We start from the raw sequence: 18,020 nt of genomic DNA on the forward strand, positions 1-18,020 counted from the left end.
TAAAAAGTATCTCGTTGAAGAACGAGATTTCAATGCGATTGCAATAATTATCTCTTTTTCCTAATAACTTTCATTGCAAAAAATAGCGCTACAGACTTTTCTATAAATATGTTTCTATGTTTGTATGTATGTATCTGTATGTATATGTCTGTATATGTGTATTCATACATACTTGTATGCATGTATGTATGTGTGTTTATATATCTGTATATGTGTATCTATATATACTTGTATGCATGTATGAATGTGTGTATATATTTATTATACTTTAACCGAAATCTGTTATATAACAAATTTAACACATTTATATATATATTTATATATATCATCTAGTAACCAAAATCAATAGCTAACGCCAGAATTTAGAAAATCATTTTACTATGTATATACATATACATACATGTATATATATATATATATATATATATATATATATATACATATATATACATATATATACATATATATATATGTATACATATATATATATGTATACATATATCATTAGCGTTCTCCATGTATCTAAAGCTGCATAAATCTATTCTTTGTATTTTTTTTTTCCTTTTTCTCTCTTAGATTTTAATTCCTTATGTTTTATAAATCTTATCGCTTACGTTAAAAAAAAAAAAGTCTATCAATTTAAGTAAGCTCTTAAAAAAGCTTAAATCTGAATTACAATATACAAGCAGTAACAAACAAATGCGCGGACACATACACACGCATACTTATTATTCACACAATCATGCATACATACTTATATTAAAAACTCTACCTTTAAAATGTACTCACCCTTAACAACTTTCAACGTATTATTTGTAGAGAAGGGCATTTTGCTTCTCCAAATGGACAGTTATTATCATGGCCATTATCAGTAAGTAACACGTGAATGCTTAGTCAGGTCACACACAAACTAACTTGATAATCCGTTTAGTAGTTCGCCTTATGGTTTAAAGTTGATTCAGATTTATCCGCATTCTGACTGACAACCATGACAAGTTTTCTTCCTATCTCTAAAAAATACACATTTATATATATACTACCACTACCAGTGCTAGTACTACTACTACTGCTATTACTACTACTACTACACTTATATGTATATCTACTTTTGCGTATACACACATGCTTTTTGCACACACGCAAAACACACACACGCACACATCCACACCCACACACACACACACACACACATAGACTAACATACATTACGCATACACGCGAATACATAGGTTTTTATTGTTAAAGTTTGGCCATTTGGTTGTACTGCATCACTTTGTCTTTCATATTTCATTCACCGTACATTCTTTATTTTCCCGAAAATGACGTCATCGCGGCATTACCTGACGTGTTACTATTGTTGTTAGAAGAAGAATTGGAGGAGGAGGAGGTTGAGGAAGTGTTAATTTGTGGCGGCAAGGTATCACAGCGTCTATAGTACAGTAGATAAGGCACACGTGGTGTGCGTGGCACTAGTACATGATTTTCACTAACTGGCTTAACAGAACTGTCATCGTAACGTAACCAGCTACCATAACCTGTATGATAGACATCAGTTATGTAATGGCCTTTGGAGGCTTCTTTGCCATCATGATAAACTACAGCGAAGAGACGATAAGCTCGTTGTTTTTGTGAGTATTTTTTCGATGCAAGAATTTCTGTGAATAAAAGAGAGGAAACGAAAATAAATATTTTAAAAATTTCAGAAAATTAGATAACGATTTCGATATATTTCATTGATGTTCAGTTATAATATTTTCGATTCTTTTTGTTCCCATTGATGGTGTTTATTTACACCGACCAGGTTCATTCGACTTGCAGACAGACAATATAACAACACAGTGCCAAACAGAAAAAACCCCGCTATACATTTTTAACCTTTACAACTCTCAATAGTTGTTGACTGAAACGAACTGTGACAGTTACTTTAAACCGAATTTTTGCAAATGTTTCAAATTATTTTCATTGCAACTAATTGCATCAAATGGAGAAGGAAGAGTCCACATAGATAGATAAAGGCAAAAGTATGGACGGTAATATTTTCCATTTTTATTGTCATATATATATTTGGATAATTCCTCTCTCTGTCTCTCTCTTTTGTTATGAAAACAACATCTCTAGATGAAAGCCAGAAGATCTCCAAAGAAAATTTTCTGGTATCGTTAAATAAGATAAGAAAAAAAATGGTAAGTTAAACCTTCATATCAACAAATTTAATTTATGCTATATAATTGTCCTGATCGAGAAAACATGAATCGATGTAAACTCTTCATATTAAAATTAATTAATTGCTCTATTTGAGTTATTGCCATTCATATATTTCGCTGAGTGCAACTGATGAAATATTTCGTAATGCTTGCAAGTCGGCAATGAATTTTTTCCTTTTTTCTTTTTTACTGTCAAAAAGTATTCAATGATAAATCTGCTTTAAAACGAATGGTTTATGATCATCACCTAATTTGAATGCAGAGACGTGGCTTGTTCAAGCACTGCCAATTTCCATGCTTAAACCAACGCGAGTTTTCAAGTTTAACCAAATATATATATGTACAGGCGTCCCTTGAATATTACAACAACAACAATTAATTCATACCGTGCTGTATCGAAACCGCGTTACACGAAAAAAGGTATACCGTGTAGTATCAAGTCCTTGTATTGCGTTATAACGGAATCGTGTTATACGAAACCTTGAAATAATATATACAAAAAAAGCAATGTGTACCGTGTTATATCGAAACTATGTCTTAAGGTGTACAATTTTACGATAGCTGAAATTTTCTTCCAAATATTCCATAAATGAAAAAGTAAGTTGACTACGCATACCACCACTCCTCAAAATTAAATGAAAGGTTTTTCAATAGTAATACGGTTAGGAGGAATTTCCCTTAATGAACGCAATTGAAAGAAAAGTTCAAATTTCCAATGCATATTTTATTTTTTGAAATTATGTCACAATTATCCTCAATTGTTGTACCGTACGTAATATCGAAAAGGCGTTTTTACAAGTACCGTGTTATACAAGCGACGCCTGCACGTATATTTTTCATTTCAAGCGTAGCGGCGGTTAGAGCAAAAAATTTCGGTTCGAAATTTTGTGTTGTAGTAAAGTACAGACCCATTTCCCTGGTCAATCAATATAAACATCCCAAAATGTCTTGTGTGTGATTGGCATGTGTTTAGAATCCAACAATCACAGCCGAGTTAAACCTATAGACGGTCTTGATAAACATTAAGATGAAGCTTTGCAACAATATGTGCAAGAGTTTGTAAATTGCACCTTTTTTTATAATATGTGATAAGTGAGAAAATATTGCACTGGAATCACGCCCAATTTTTACACTGGATCTGCAAACAGAATTTGTAGCAAGGGTTTATGGTGGGTTCCTGCCTGAAAGGCTTAACCCCAGGGTGGCCCAAGCCACTTTAAGCGTACTACGCCCCCTGGCGAGTTAGACAATCCCCACAGAGTAGGGGCCTAAACAATACCAGAGTCCAGAACAGTTTATTGTGTATGGAACAATAAACCCCACTCTGGTCAGTGGTGAGGCCTAGCTGAAATCTAGAATCTATGGCGTTTTAAATGAAAGGCAAGTTACATGCACGCCCATCCTTCTCATTCATAAGGAGATAAACGGAAGTGTTTCAATTCAAAACAATCAAAATTATAAAGTAGTGTGACACAATTTCTTTACTTTCCGTAAACTTCAGACTTAGAATGAAATGATGTGCGATGCTTCTAAATGTTGATCTACAATCCGCGCCTACACTCCAATCGTAAAATTGGGTAAGAATTTGTTTTATGCCTAGAACTTGGCAAAAATACTCAAAAAACAAGAAGTACAGCACAAGCTAAAAAATTAAAGATGCCTTTTCTAAAGATGCCCTGCCCTATCTCATCATAAATAATAATTTATTTAATTTTTTTTTTTTTTTTTTAATTATGATTGCTTTTAGCATCTAAACTCAGAATAGTTATTATTTATTCTAAATTAGATTTGCAGCCATACTGTGTGCGACATCACAGAGGCCTCACAAGTCATAAAGCATTTGTTTTGATTACGATTAGGGCCGAAGCTTCAAAATTTTATTGTCCCTATTGTGCCGGAATACCATTGACAATACAATTTGACAAAATTTGCAAAAAAGCTATGAAAAGAAAACTTTTCTTTTTGCCTTAAGATTAGTGATGAGTTACAATGATGCCAAGGTACGCGGCCGGCTGGTATCGAATTAAGCTTAACGTTATTTTTTTTTTTTATTATTTTTTTTATTTTTTCAATTTACGATTATTTCAGTCATGTTCTTCAGCCACATTGTATACTTTTTGCAATTATAAATGCATGCAACTTAATAGTAGTACAAGTAATTAGCGATTTTCAGCTTTTGTCTCACGCGCTCTTCTCGCGGGAAAATTTTAAACGCAAACTACGAGACTCAATGTCCGTTCGATTTCCCTATTTTTCGTTCTTATAATCAATCTCTGCACTAAAATCAGGCAACAATAATAAACGATAACATGACAAAGACACATTTTTCCAATAGCCAAAAAAGAAGCTTTCCGAGCTTTTTAAAGAACCAGAATAAGAATAATATTGTTTGGATAGATTTCTTAGTGTTTTTGGCATTATAACTATTTTCATGTTTCATTACTAAGTAGCTTTTGTAATTGCGGACACACTTACTTGCATCAATTTTCAGTTCGACCGGGAATTCAACTTTTTTCAAAATTTTCGTGCAACCGTCCGAACGATAGTCGAACCATTTAAGATGTAATATCAAGACAATTGGCAATTTTTCCAAAGTCATTTGTTGCCAAGCAACAACTTCCTGTTTAGTTTTGCTGCCAGTAACTCCCTCTAACTGGTCACGGCCCACCAAAATTTCCAAAGCCTCTTTAACTGAAGCGGCTTTCTAAAATTCATATAAATAAATAAATAAATAAAATATTAATAATTATTTCCTGCTAAAGTATGTTTAAGAAGGAAATGAAACCTTCAGAATGTTCACTTACCTCAATGTTTAATTGTAAGGTAAAGAATGGTTGTATAACGTCTGTGGAATGTTCGCCTTCACGCTGTAAACGTGAACGTAGCTCACCGCGAAATATATCGCTAAGAGGAGTGTGACCAAAATCGGTTTGTCGCGTGACACTTCCTTTATTACGATTATTACGAATCATCTACGAATGGAAGGTAAATGCGATAATTAAATAATTATTTAAATATAACTCTTAACATTCTCTACCACTAGAGTTAATTAATGATCGATTGATTACCTACCTGCCAGACATCGCCCTCTTCATTCTCCGATTGTTCATTTTGTCCATTTTGTTCGGCATTTGGTTTAGCAATCAATTTAAGAATCTATCGACGGACATTATAATAATATATCCAATTAATAATTATCTTCCAGTTACGGAATCGCATTTTCAAAGCTTACCTCAAGCATTTCATCGTTAAGTTTATTTAGTATATAGCTTAAAAATTCTTCAGCATCTTCTTGTCTACCCTCCACATGCTCTTCGCGACTATCATTCCATAGCTTATAAATTTCGGTAGGTTCAAAAGCGGGATCGCATTGTAATTCACCGCTTAGATCATCCTTGTTTTTCGGCCCCTTCGTAGTGCGTAAACGCAAGCCAGTTGGAAGGTTAGAAAAGTTTGACATAAAAGTAATCCTGAAATAAAAATCAGAAAATTACATGTAAAGCAAACAACTCTGAATGAAATTTTTGATGATTATAATATTTGAAGCTTAAAAAAAAAAAAAAAAAAAAACAAATCGAGCTTAGACTTATTTTAGAAAACTTTAAAGCATCTTTTGATCAGTCGCTTCACCTTCGCCTTCAAAACAATTTTTATATAAAAGGCATCATCAAAAGATGTCTGTCTACCCAATATATTATTAGATTAGAAATTTTTTTGTGCCTTTGTGTGTGCCTTCTCTTCAAATTACATTGAAAAAATTTACTTACATAGCATTAACGGTAGGCGTTTTGACCTCGCATAGCGCAGCTGCTTGCTTTGGTATCGAACGTATCAAATTATAGAATGGGGCACAGCCAAGCAGTGCTTGCAATATGGAATTGATGTAACAATAATTTGAACGATTAGTTAAGCCGCGCGGCCTCAAACTGACGGCCGTAAGATCACTCTTATATTTAGTTAAAAATTCAGCAAATTTCACGGTAAATTCATCTAAATTTACCAAATTATGACGCTGTGACTGAGTGTCTGAAGATTTTTTGTTGCTGGAGATTTGCGATAAGCCCTGAGCTGAAGCGGCTGAATAGGACATAGCACCAGGTGTTATCGCAGGTGATGCCGGCACAGCGGGAGTGTTGCCTTCATATGGCGCAACTTTAGCTATCGGTTTTTTAGAGAAGGGCGGTGGCAACGCCGGAGAAGCAGTATTACCAAAATTCTGAGATACTGTAGTTCCAGATGGCAAGTTCGATATAATAGTGTTATTGAATGGCAATGAAGGACTTTTATTACTATCGCTGAACAAGCCAGCCCAAGACAGAGCGCTAGGATTGTTGCTGGGAGCAACTGTCGAAGCTGGGGGCGCCAAATTTATAATAGGTTGTGTGCTTACATCTGTGCCACTAACGTTGGCCGTTGCTGCTGTTGTTGTTGTTGTTGTCGTGACCGATGTTGTTGTAGATGTTATCGTACTATTCACCGTTTGTTGCATTATTAATTTTTTATTCGCAAATCCAGGTGGATATTGTTTATTGCTAACGGCAGAATCATTACCGGTACTGCTGCCCATAGATGATAGATTCACTTGTGGCGTTGTCGACTGTTGAAATTGAAGCGGCGTGACAGTAGTGCTGGCGGTGGAGGTGGAGGGCACCGTCCCTATCGTCGTCGTTGTAGCAAATTGACTTTGCTTCCCTGTCTCAGATACTTGACTATTTTTACGGTCTATGGGATTAGAGTGAGTTGAGGTGCTAGATATTGGAGATGAAGGCATTTTCATTGCCCCATAAGTGCGCGTCTGTGGTTGTTGAGTGTATTGTTGTTGCTGTTGATGATAGTTATGGTGCTGCTGATTGGTGTAAGTCCGACTGCCGTGACCGTATGAAGAATTTGTTGATGTTGTCCCAGAACCAGTTACGGATTGCTTATTATATCTGCCTTCGTTGCTATTCGACGGTGTAGCCGTTACCGCTACCGTATTAGTTGATTTTTTGTGTTGGGATGAATTAGTCCAAGACATAGTTTTAGTAGGCTGCGTAGCAACGGCTTCGTTGTTGCTATTGCTTGAGCCATGATGCTGCTGATAGTCATGCTTGCGACGTGTCTGTTGTTGATTATATGATTGTGATTGCTTACGAGTTTCATAAGCATGTTGGGTATTGTGATAAGATGATGACGACGACGATGAAGATGCTGAGGCAGGCGCAGTATTAGTAGTAGTATGATAATGACCTGTTTGATGCTGTTGTTGAGATGGTGTTGCCGATGGTGTTAAAGCGCCCTGATAATGTGTTGCCTGCTGATGTTGTTGTTGTTGCTGCTGTTGCGGCTGTTGTTGTTGCTGCTGCTGCGGCTGCTGTTATTCTTGCGGATGCGGTTGCGGTTGCTGCTGTGGATGCGGTGGCGGTGGCGGCTGCGTTTGCGATTGTTGCTGATATGGAGTCTGTGTTATCTGCGTTTGAATAGAGCCCACAGTTTGTGTGTGTTGCGCCGTTGAAGTAGACTTGAAGCGTGATTCAGTTTGTAGTTGCTGCTGATGTATATACCCTAACGATTGCGGATGATTTTTAACCAAACTGGTTGCTATAGTTACTTCTATCGCGTCAGAACGCAATCCGTTGTTGTTTGTTGCATTGTCTTGCAATTCATTGCTATAAATATCGTTGGTCGTTGTTTCAGCATGTTGTTGGTGATGGTGCTGGTGATGCTGTGGCTGCTGAATCAATTGCTGTTGTTGTTGTTGTTGTTGTTGTGCTATATTATAATGTTGCTGATAGTCATTGGCAAGATTTTCAGAGCTTTGTTGTACAGTAGTTGCACTTTCACAGAGACTACTAATTGATTCCGCTGCATGCATATAATTACTATATTCGTTTGGCGCATTTCCACCATCAATAGTTTCAGGAACTAAAAAAAAAAGAAAAAGAAAAAAGAAAAGAAAAAAGGAAAGCGAGGTAAAAGAACTATTCGATTCAAAATGTTTTTTTTTTTTCATTACGAATGAATAAAGCGGACAGCCTGCGGTATCATTTATTATCATCATCCGTACCAAACTCACACTGCAATCAAAATCAACGAATTCAAGCTCAACCACTACAGATACTCGAATCTAATGTGTAACATTCATCATCTAATGGTTGCTGTCAGTTCAGGAAAGTAATTTTCAAGGAAACATATGTAAAAAAAAATCGTCTTTTGCCTTATGCTATAATGACGTTATGTACATAGTGTGTTAATCGAAGTCGAACACAGAGCAAAAAACATATCTTCTTCAGTAAATTATTTCGTTCATCAAACGCTATCTATATTCATTTTGTTGTTATATACTAACGAATAGTTATGGGGTAATTGATACGATGCAATTAACTTCGAGAGATAGCATTATAATCAAAATCAACTTAAGCCATATTGAAGAACGAGACGAACAAACACTTATTGCGAGTATTACGCAATTCTGTGATAACAAACTAGAATTTTCTATCGATATTATTAGTGGGCTATCAACAATTTTGTCAATAAGTAAAATGTACACCTTATAGTTTTAATAAATGTTCGTAAATTTGTGTCTTGAGGTAGATTAATCTCTTAACATTATTAACATTTTTTTATTTAATTCCGTTTTACGCATGATAATACAAGACTTGTAATAAACTGTAGGCGTGGCAGGTCTCGAAAAACAAATCTTTTTTGTGTCGAAATCTCCTTATCTCTGTGCTGCCAGAGCCTGTAGAGCCTTTTCCCCGTATAGAATCGCAAATGAATCATTTTATAAAAATGTAACTTAAGTTTTATTAGACGTTTCCTGGGATTTCTGCTTTTAAATTGATTACAAGGAAGAAGGAGAAGAGAGAAATTTCGTGCAGCTAATTAGAGCATGTTGTCTATCAATTCGACAATCCGATAAGAATCGAAGAAGCTTACTTAACACAAGTTGTCCCTCGCCGAGCTCGTAAAGCATAATTTCCAGAAAAACGCGTTTCACGAAATTTTTCTTCAATTATCTATCTAAGCTACCTTGCATACGATACTTATCCACAGTTGGTTGGTTTAAGGAATTGCAACACTTCATACATATTTTACATATTTTTGATTTTTTTTTTTTTTTCTTTTTCTTTTTATTATTACCAAAGTTATTATCAAGTGTTCAGAAATTCAGAGTATTTTTTACGAAAATCTGTGTAGAGCCAATGACTACTGGCATTGTGTGTGAGAATGTCTGTTTTCGGTATAAATTCGGACGAAGAGAGTCTTCTTTCGTCTCGTCAAGAAAGGATTGTAATGTTCCTTTTTGTTTCGTCTGTCTGTCCGTCCATAAATTTTTCCGAGATATCGATGAGTACTACGTCGGATATGGTTATTAATACTTGCGATTTTTTCCTATTTAATGTTTGTTGTTTTTTTTTTTTTGGTTTTTGCTTTTAATCTTCTCCCACTGTCTAATAATGAAATTGGTTTTACTCTCTCTCTCTCTCTGTCTCTCTTTTCAGAAGCAAACTTCTCGATTATTGCATTTATTATTTAAGTTTTCCTTCTTTGTCCATAAAGTTTCTTTGTTTCTTGTTCTAATTTAAGGTCATCAATTTATTCCATTATTACTCATACTTATATTTATATGAAATGTGTAAAAGAAAAATTCTAGTTTGGATGGCATTGTTGCGATATGAACTTTTTTTTCAACTGTACTGTTTCTTATTATTATTATTTAATCTAGAAAGATGTATATAATACATGTAAACATGTTAGTATTTTAAGCATTAAACGACGATTGTCTATTATTGTTGTTGCTTTTATATATGTAATACATTGTGTTACATAAACAAGAAAACGTTTGTTACTTTCAGCTGCCATAAATTATTGATTTGATTGCTCACGTAAACACTACGGCAGTGAGTATGTAATTGGAAGATAACAAGAGAGTTATAGTCGATTTTCTTCACCATTCCATAAACCCAATTCTCCCGCTTTCAATTTTAAAAAAAAAACAAAAAAACAAAAAAACAAAAAAAAAAACATTAAACAAATATTAGATATAGATCTGATGCAGAGGTAACTGGGACTTTAAGCAGCTTTCAACGGCATTTGATGACGAGCAAGTTCGAATTTAAGCTATGCATATATACCAGACATTTAAGTTTTGTAATTCACTCGTGTTTCGTTACCAACTACAAACTAAATATATATATGAAAGTGGAACTCTTAAACATATATATATAGTAGGTCTATTAATTATGCGACCGGATCGTGATGATTTTAACTTAAAACTTTTCCGAATCCCTAACAAGTATTTTTGTCAAATTATTGATGGGCATCCACTAAAATGCACAAATTTGCAAATCTCCTCGGGCATCTTTTATACAACTCGACTCCTTTACTTTCATCCACCGTGCCTGCAAGCATAGATGACATTTGTTCGTGAATGTCTGTTTACTATGGAATATCATTTTAAGGCATACTTGATACTCTCTCTTCATGTATGAGACTTGGGAGTGAAGCATGTAACTACAAAAAAACTAGGTATGAGTGAAAGCCACGTATGTGTTTGCTAAAAATTTAATCACGTTTAGCCGTCTGTCGACAATTTTCAAAATTCAAATTCCCCAATGTCACATGTAAGGGATTATAGGTGTTCATGAAGTGTTGGCGACACTGCTGTACTCCTTTGAACCACTTTTCTCAAAGATAAGTTTACATGGCATTTACCTATACGTCGCGGCCGCGCTATAATTAATTGTTTGATCGATACGACATGGGCGCGCATCGCAATAATATTGTCCACTTCGGGAAAATCGAGAGTAACACTTTCAGGCGAAAAGACTATCGTAAACATTGCTAAATTAATGACCTAGGTTTGCAGGCCATTACCATATCAAGATCAACAACATCGATCCTTATCACCAATGCAAAGTAACTTTCTTTATATATTACTCTGTAACGTTGTTTACGTTACAGAAAGTTTGTAAAGGAGAGACGTACTGGTGCGTGGTTTCATTTCAATACTCCCGATTTCAACATTTACCGCTTATTTACTGCTGAACCATTACAATGCTTTTGTAATACCGCTTACAATACTGGAATGTATACAACAACGCTTAATACTTTATGGCGTGTATCGTAACGTGCCCACACGAATCGCATAATTATAACGCAGGCCTCTACTTGCCTATCAGGTAAACGCTGTGATCAACAAGATTATGTCCTAGGATATACACACGGGACTCGGCCGTTTGAACGAACACAAGCACAAGCTAACTCTTCGGTTAATTCAAAATTGGCACAACCACTCTGCCTGAATCCTATTTTGATGTGGTGGAAAGAAGAGTCGACTCCACGCACTCTCGCTAGAATTATTCTTCAGGTTTACACAAGGATGCCACGCGATAAGCCCTCTGGAAAAATGCACGTAATTGATTTTACTGTTGGTCAGCGGCGGTAAGCCAAAAATTACTTATACTAAAAAGCAGAGGGAGAAAGTCAATTTGATTTTTCGGCTCAGCTCTGACCTTACCAGTTTAAGGCCTCCCGATCGCTTCAGCTAAGGCTAGGAAGTCTTTGCCAACCTGAATGTCATTTGTACTAAGAACAGCCGTCAACTCTCTACAGAATCATCCAGTGGTCTATCTCTTTGCAAAAGTGGAATTTCTCTTTCGAAAGTATTTGGGAAATCCACGAAGTATACAAGCATTGAATTTCAAATTTTGAGTTTTCGTATGTAGAAGTTTTAGCCTTAAAAATAAACGAGTGCATGGAAAGGCTGCTGAAGGAACAAAATTGATTCAAAATATCGGGAACCGAGAAGTACTTTCTCCTAATACTTGAATTCAGATGTTGAATATGAAAAATGTCACACACACCTCCTTAACAAATATTTTTGTGCAAATATCACAAGCTTTCTAACGCTTAAGAGCATTTTAATGTATATATATGTATACACATACACACAAGTTATATATATCTATACCTACATATATATATATATATATATATATATAGGTAATTGATCATGTGCATGCTCTAAAGTACTTTATATCATGTACGTATATATAAATAACAATAACTAGAATCTAATCTATTTTATGTATATATTACTGTTTTGACAAGAAAAATTCTTAATTGAAATCAATTGGAAAAAAAAAAAAAAAAAAAAAAAAAAAAAATTATCGCAAAAAAATGGCATGACCGGGGAATTTCTATTGGTTTTAGTGGTTGGCTGCTTTATTTTTATTGAGAATTGATAAACACTAAAGCGATAAACGTCATATCTAGTGGTGTTCGTATTGCGGATATAGAAACAAAATTATGTTTATAATAACATAACTGACATAATTAAACACGACACGTACGACTCTCAGCGTATCTTATCTGTGTGTGTTTAAGCAAACATTTGACATAAATAAAATTGTGTAAAGTCCGATAAATAAATCCTTGTAATACAATGTACGCGAAATATACAGACACATCCGCACACATACATTATGTAGATAAATTCTCAACTATAATCTAATACGAACATATGTTCACTCGCTTTATGTGTAATATATGATTGAGAAAGAACTTTCCAGTAATATTAGGAACCGCGCCCTCCTCATTCAATGCACACTTTAGCGATTTTGAACCGGATAGAAAGCAGTTGCATTCATTAGCAACAATATCGTGTAGAGTACCGCGCATATATCAAATCAAATATTGATTCAATCTTCAAGTGCTTTATTATAAGTAATTGTACGACCAGCTATTTCATTCCGCTTTATTTATGTATGAGTTTGTTGTTAACACTAAACTTTTGATTTTGAGAATTCCGCATAAGGAAATCGAGGTGTTATACAGATCTTATATATTGAATTTTTAGTGATACAATAATGCAACAAATATATATGCGTACGCTTTTTTTTTTTTTTTTTTTTTTTTTTTTTTTTTTTTTGCGACGCACTAACTATGTGATGTTCTCGGCCTATTCCGATCAAGCAGAGATAATAACGCCAAATTTCATCTTCCTATCTTCATTTTTACGACTGTGACAATTCACAAAATTTATCCGTCAAATTAATAGGTTCACGTAACCCTAGTGTTCATAGTAAGCGAAGCTAATTTGATTTTCGAAAGAATCCTGAACTGAAATAATCCTGCTCTTCTAGGCGAGGTTCTCGTGTCGTAATTATGATTCTAACGGCACGATGGATGGATGGATGGACGGACAGACAATCTAAAGACCAAGCATTAAGAATACATTTATCGCAATAAATACATTAACATTTTCACAAGCGTTTGATGCACCTTACATAAGATCCTATTATTTATAGACAACATCTACTAAGGCCGCACTCTAACAATATTTTTCCGTTTGCAACGTTCGACAAGTTCCCTGCCAAGCTGGTTCCGAATAGGCGTCATTTTCACGACATTTGTACCCTTTTTTGGGGTATACATTAAGAAATTTAATTACATTTTAGTGTGTACTGAAAAAAGTACATATAGTATGGAAAATGCTAAGAATATGCCTCTGAAAGCCTGTAACTGTATATTTATATAGTTATTCTAAAACTAAAGAAAGATACGATAGGAAATATGGTGAAGAAGAGACGATCTGAGTGAAGCGAGGAGGATAGGGAGACGAGAGAACTAACCTGATAATGGTTAAAGTATTAATGTAGATGGCATACGTTATGTACTTTTCACAAGTGCATAGGCATAAGGAATAATTTTACTATAATGTTTTTATTAAAAATAATTATTTTCTTAATTTTCAAGAGATAAGCGTTTGTCGTAACTGTCCACCTTTTATCAAATGTGCTTAGCGGAAATGGCTGCCGAAATTTCATTACACAGAGACTTGGATTCAGAAGATATATCTCGAATTGAATTAAGTATACCGTATTTTTTGGACTATAGGCCGAGACCATTTTACATAGAAAACTGAACTCAAAGTTTGCATCCGTCTTATGATCCCGTAGGTAATATTAACGTATATTTTTTTCTAAAAATCATTATATAAACTTGAAGTAAGTCTTATGGTCCGAAAAATACGTTAATCTCAATATTAAAATGCAATACTTAAAGACGATTGATTACTAGGTATTTTTAATCCTACAAATTATTAGATAGACTCAAAGTAAAAGTAAATATTTCAAAGTCATGAAAACATATTCTAAATGGCATATATAACGCTTCACCTGCACGCACAGAAAGCACGAAATTGTTCGAAATGAAGAAAGAAAGGAAACAATGATGGCCAGAATTTCTGTAGTATGGGTCATTCATTTTTCAAAATTGGACAAATTAATGGCCAATGACATATTTAACAAACAAATGTACATAAAAGAAAACAAGCATAAAAGTTTCACAATTATCTAAGTAGATCTCGAAGTGCAATCGAAAGGTTGAGGAAATACAGCGAGGGATAGCATGACTTGAGAAGCAATCTATGTTTGTTTTTTTTTTTTTTTTTTTTTTTTTCATTAAAATGTTGTGTTTAAAACGATGTACACTTGATATGTACATTGCTACGATGAAAGATTATACGTGACATAAATTAGTTTTGATTGAGTAATATTTGCAGACGATAGCCAAGAGTTAATCTGAAAGGCGGTTCTCTGCTTTACAAATGATTTATTACCATTACTTTGAGATTGATCGCGAGCGATTATAGAAAAATCATTTTTTTATTTTTTTTATTTTTTTTTTATTTGTGCTTGTTGTCATGCGACCGAAGTTATTGTATATAATTAAACGCCTTTGTTGCTTACTTACTAACTTTATAGGCGCTGATATGGGTTTAGTCATTTAATTGTTAAGAACAAAAAACAACAATCGTTATAACATAACACAACGATAATTTATTTGATAATGTGTAGTAAACTCTTGTTTAATTCTCAATAAAAAGAAAAAAATATAATATATAATGAAATAAAAAGTTGTAAAAACCCCAATAACCATCAGTACGATATCGTATCATGAATTCTGTGAAATTCTATCATCCGACCACCACTCAGTAGTAATATTTGTATAATTTCTTTTCTATTCTTACATTTGTTAATCATTTCAAAATGAATTGAAAATCAGAATATCAATATAGACTATAGAGAAATATAGAAGATAGATAAAAAGATCGAAATATCTTAACGATAGTCCAAAGGCACCCATTGTTGTCCCATTAGCTTGAAATACAGAGTAAACTGTGCCAATATAGTCAATGCTTTTTCAACGCACGCTTTTACTATCAAAAGTTCATCTCAGATCGATATCATGAATAAGTTGGCCTCTGATCAAGGCGTTATAATTTGTATACAAAAATACACAAACATATATATTATATTATACTATATATATATATGTAGGTGCTTGCAAAAATTTTAATCATTTTTTACTTGAAAAAGGCATTTACTGAGAAAAATCGGTACAAGCTGCTATATATTATCAAAATATTTCTTATTATTTTCTACAACATTTTACAATATTTGTGGGCAACATGGCGATATCATGTCGAAGGAACTTATATTGGTTTTGTATTCGATACAACCCCCATCGACCCGTTTTTGCACTTCTTAAACTTTGCGGGCCCGCATGCAAACCAAGTCATACTGCCATGATCTGAACATGTAGTAATTAGGGAGCGCCATGTCTAGTGAGTACACTGTACGTGACAGAAATTCCAATTCAAGCTGCAATTCTGATCGACTCTTGCAACAAATGGCTAAAAAATGGCATTTTCGGTCAATGCTTGTCGCGACTTTTAAATCGTTGAAACCAAAACCGACAAATGGGATATGCTGGAGCAACATTGCCATAACCTTTTGAACGCGTTTGGTGAACTTCGGCAGCAGATTCCTTCAAATAAAAATCAAAAGTAAAGAATTTGAAAGACGAGGAATGTTGTTGAGCGAGCGCTCCATGATTAACGTCGGCGTACGCTGAATAAATGGAAAACTGTTATCTTATGTAGAGGGAGAAGAGATCAAATAGACTATCGAATTCAATCGTTTTGTACGCTGGTATTTCCCATGTAGAAGTCCGCTGATCAAAATTTTCGCATCCACCTAATAATATGTATAATAAAATCCCCTTATGACTAGAAATTTATATATAAATTTTTACGATTAATTAGTTTATCGTTTATTTGGTCAACATTTCCATTAAATGTATAAGAGACATTACCGTATCACTTGTATTGTTGAATAAGTCAAGAGAGTAAGTAGAATAAAAATGCTAGTGCCGCATATTGTTTACAGTCAATTAAATTGAAATTTACAGCATTGTACGATAGTTAGCTAATGCGGCGATTATAATACGTCAGACATTTTTGCATGTTGCCGTAGAATACGGCATAGTCGACAATAGCAATAATAATAATAATAATAATATATATAACGACCACGTTTACTACGTTTAATGTCAAGTGTACTTTTATTGAAAAAGTAGCGCCATTTTTACTAATAATAGTTTGAACAACACAAGCGAGCGCACATGCGTTTATTAAAGAATGAATATTTGATTTTTATTTTACAGACAAACAATTACTGCGCCCAATTACTGTTTACTACACTGTTCAGAATGTAATTATAAGTAAAAACAAATTGACTTACAATTTGAACGCTATTCACACACACACACTCGCTACAAAATATGAGCGCAAATGTTTGAATAGCAATATGTTTTGAAAGCTCTACTAAGTGTTTGTAATCTTAGGATTAAGGCGAATAACGCGAAATCGATTTGCTTTAATTTTAATTCTAACAACCGGCATTGTCTGCATTTTGGTACAAAAAAACAAAAAAACAAAATTTTCTCGTAAAAGTTTTCTTATCGCTCTTAATACGTCAGATTTAAAAATAATCAATCGAATCCTTTTTTGCGCCCACTCATACACTTCCCATTTACTTATCAAGAACGATGGGTAATGCATGCGAAACATATGAAAGGAAAACGGTTAAGCGAGAGCCTGACTGTTGTTTTCAATATTTATCTCATCACGCGTAACGCCTCCATTATTTCCTTACAAAATGAAATTGATGATAAATTTTAATTAAACACATTAGACGCCATGCCATGTACTCAATTGTATCAGGAGTTACTTGAATGTGCTTGAATGTATGATTTCGTTCATTGTTTATCATTGTTCATTTTATCATCAAAGGCTTCCATTAATTTTCTTATTAAGTTTGTATCCAATATTAGCAAATGAGTTCCAGTTCTCCACACAACATAGCCCCCAGTGGCTGGGTGGACGAACACATAGATATCATCTCTAGCGAAAATAAAAAAAGGGGAAAAAAAAATAATATTTTTCGGAAGGGCCAACGCTCGGACAATGCGTTTCCACATGAGTAGGCGAATAGGCAAGAATCGCGATTACAGTGCGAACGTGTTCGCGAATTCATATCTGATGAAGTGCGGTAGAGTTTACTTTGGTCGCGCAGCTATAGTGTGTGCTTGCTTAGTCGGTAAAGGCATAACACTTACCGATTGCGCACTTATCCACTAAACGCTAACCCCAGCCCTTTCTCTTTCCTCACACCTTTCTGACGGTCATTGCGTTATACGAACAAAGGACACTTTCCTGAGTGATTAGTCATTATTAAAAAAAAAATAAATAAATAAAAAAATAGGAGAAATCGGACCGTTTGTTAATGAGTTACATGACTCCTCTTAGTCGCACTACTTTTGTTAAGTTATTTTCAATGCAGTGAAGAAACATTGCTCTCTGATGGGAAATGGGAAATGGGAAAAAACAGTAAGCAAAATTTAGCATTGGCTTGAGAAGTGTTATGACCATTCTTCTCCGTCGAAAGTAACAATTTATTGATGATTTTTGCTCCACATACCTCC

General features: G+C 34.4%; 2 protein-coding genes across 3 annotated transcripts in view; both read right to left on the reverse strand.

Moving 5' to 3' along the window:
• Positions 1–842: 842 nt before the first annotated feature.
• LOC119632159 (ubiquitin carboxyl-terminal hydrolase 10-like) lies at positions 843–7,239 on the reverse strand. Its single transcript, XM_038024938.1, has 6 exons — positions 5,972–7,239; positions 5,437–5,674; positions 5,277–5,360; positions 5,009–5,176; positions 4,680–4,908; positions 843–1,655 (listed from the first exon to the last, which is right to left on the reverse strand). Exons 1-6 carry the CDS (start codon positions 7,219–7,221, stop codon positions 1,306–1,308), a joined length of 2,319 nt encoding a protein of 772 aa, XP_037880866.1. The 5' UTR covers positions 7,222–7,239; the 3' UTR covers positions 843–1,305.
• Positions 7,240–7,549: 310 nt separating this feature from the next.
• The window catches only part of LOC119632160 (transcription factor mef2A-like), a 58,563-nt gene continuing 48,092 nt past the window's right edge, over positions 7,550–18,020 (reverse strand). For both annotated transcript variants that reach the window (XM_038024940.1, XM_038024939.1), the window contains exon 6: positions 7,550–8,108. In XM_038024940.1, coding sequence (XP_037880868.1) covers positions 7,561–8,108 — 548 coding nt within the window. In that variant the 3' untranslated portion in view covers positions 7,550–7,560. The remainder of the gene's footprint in view (positions 8,109–18,020) is intronic.

Source organism: Glossina fuscipes, unplaced genomic scaffold (genome assembly GCF_014805625.2).
Source record: "Glossina fuscipes isolate IAEA_lab_2018 unplaced genomic scaffold, Yale_Gfus_2 1, whole genome shotgun sequence".
In the NCBI taxonomy this organism is placed as follows: Eukaryota; Metazoa; Arthropoda; class Insecta; order Diptera; family Glossinidae; genus Glossina; species Glossina fuscipes.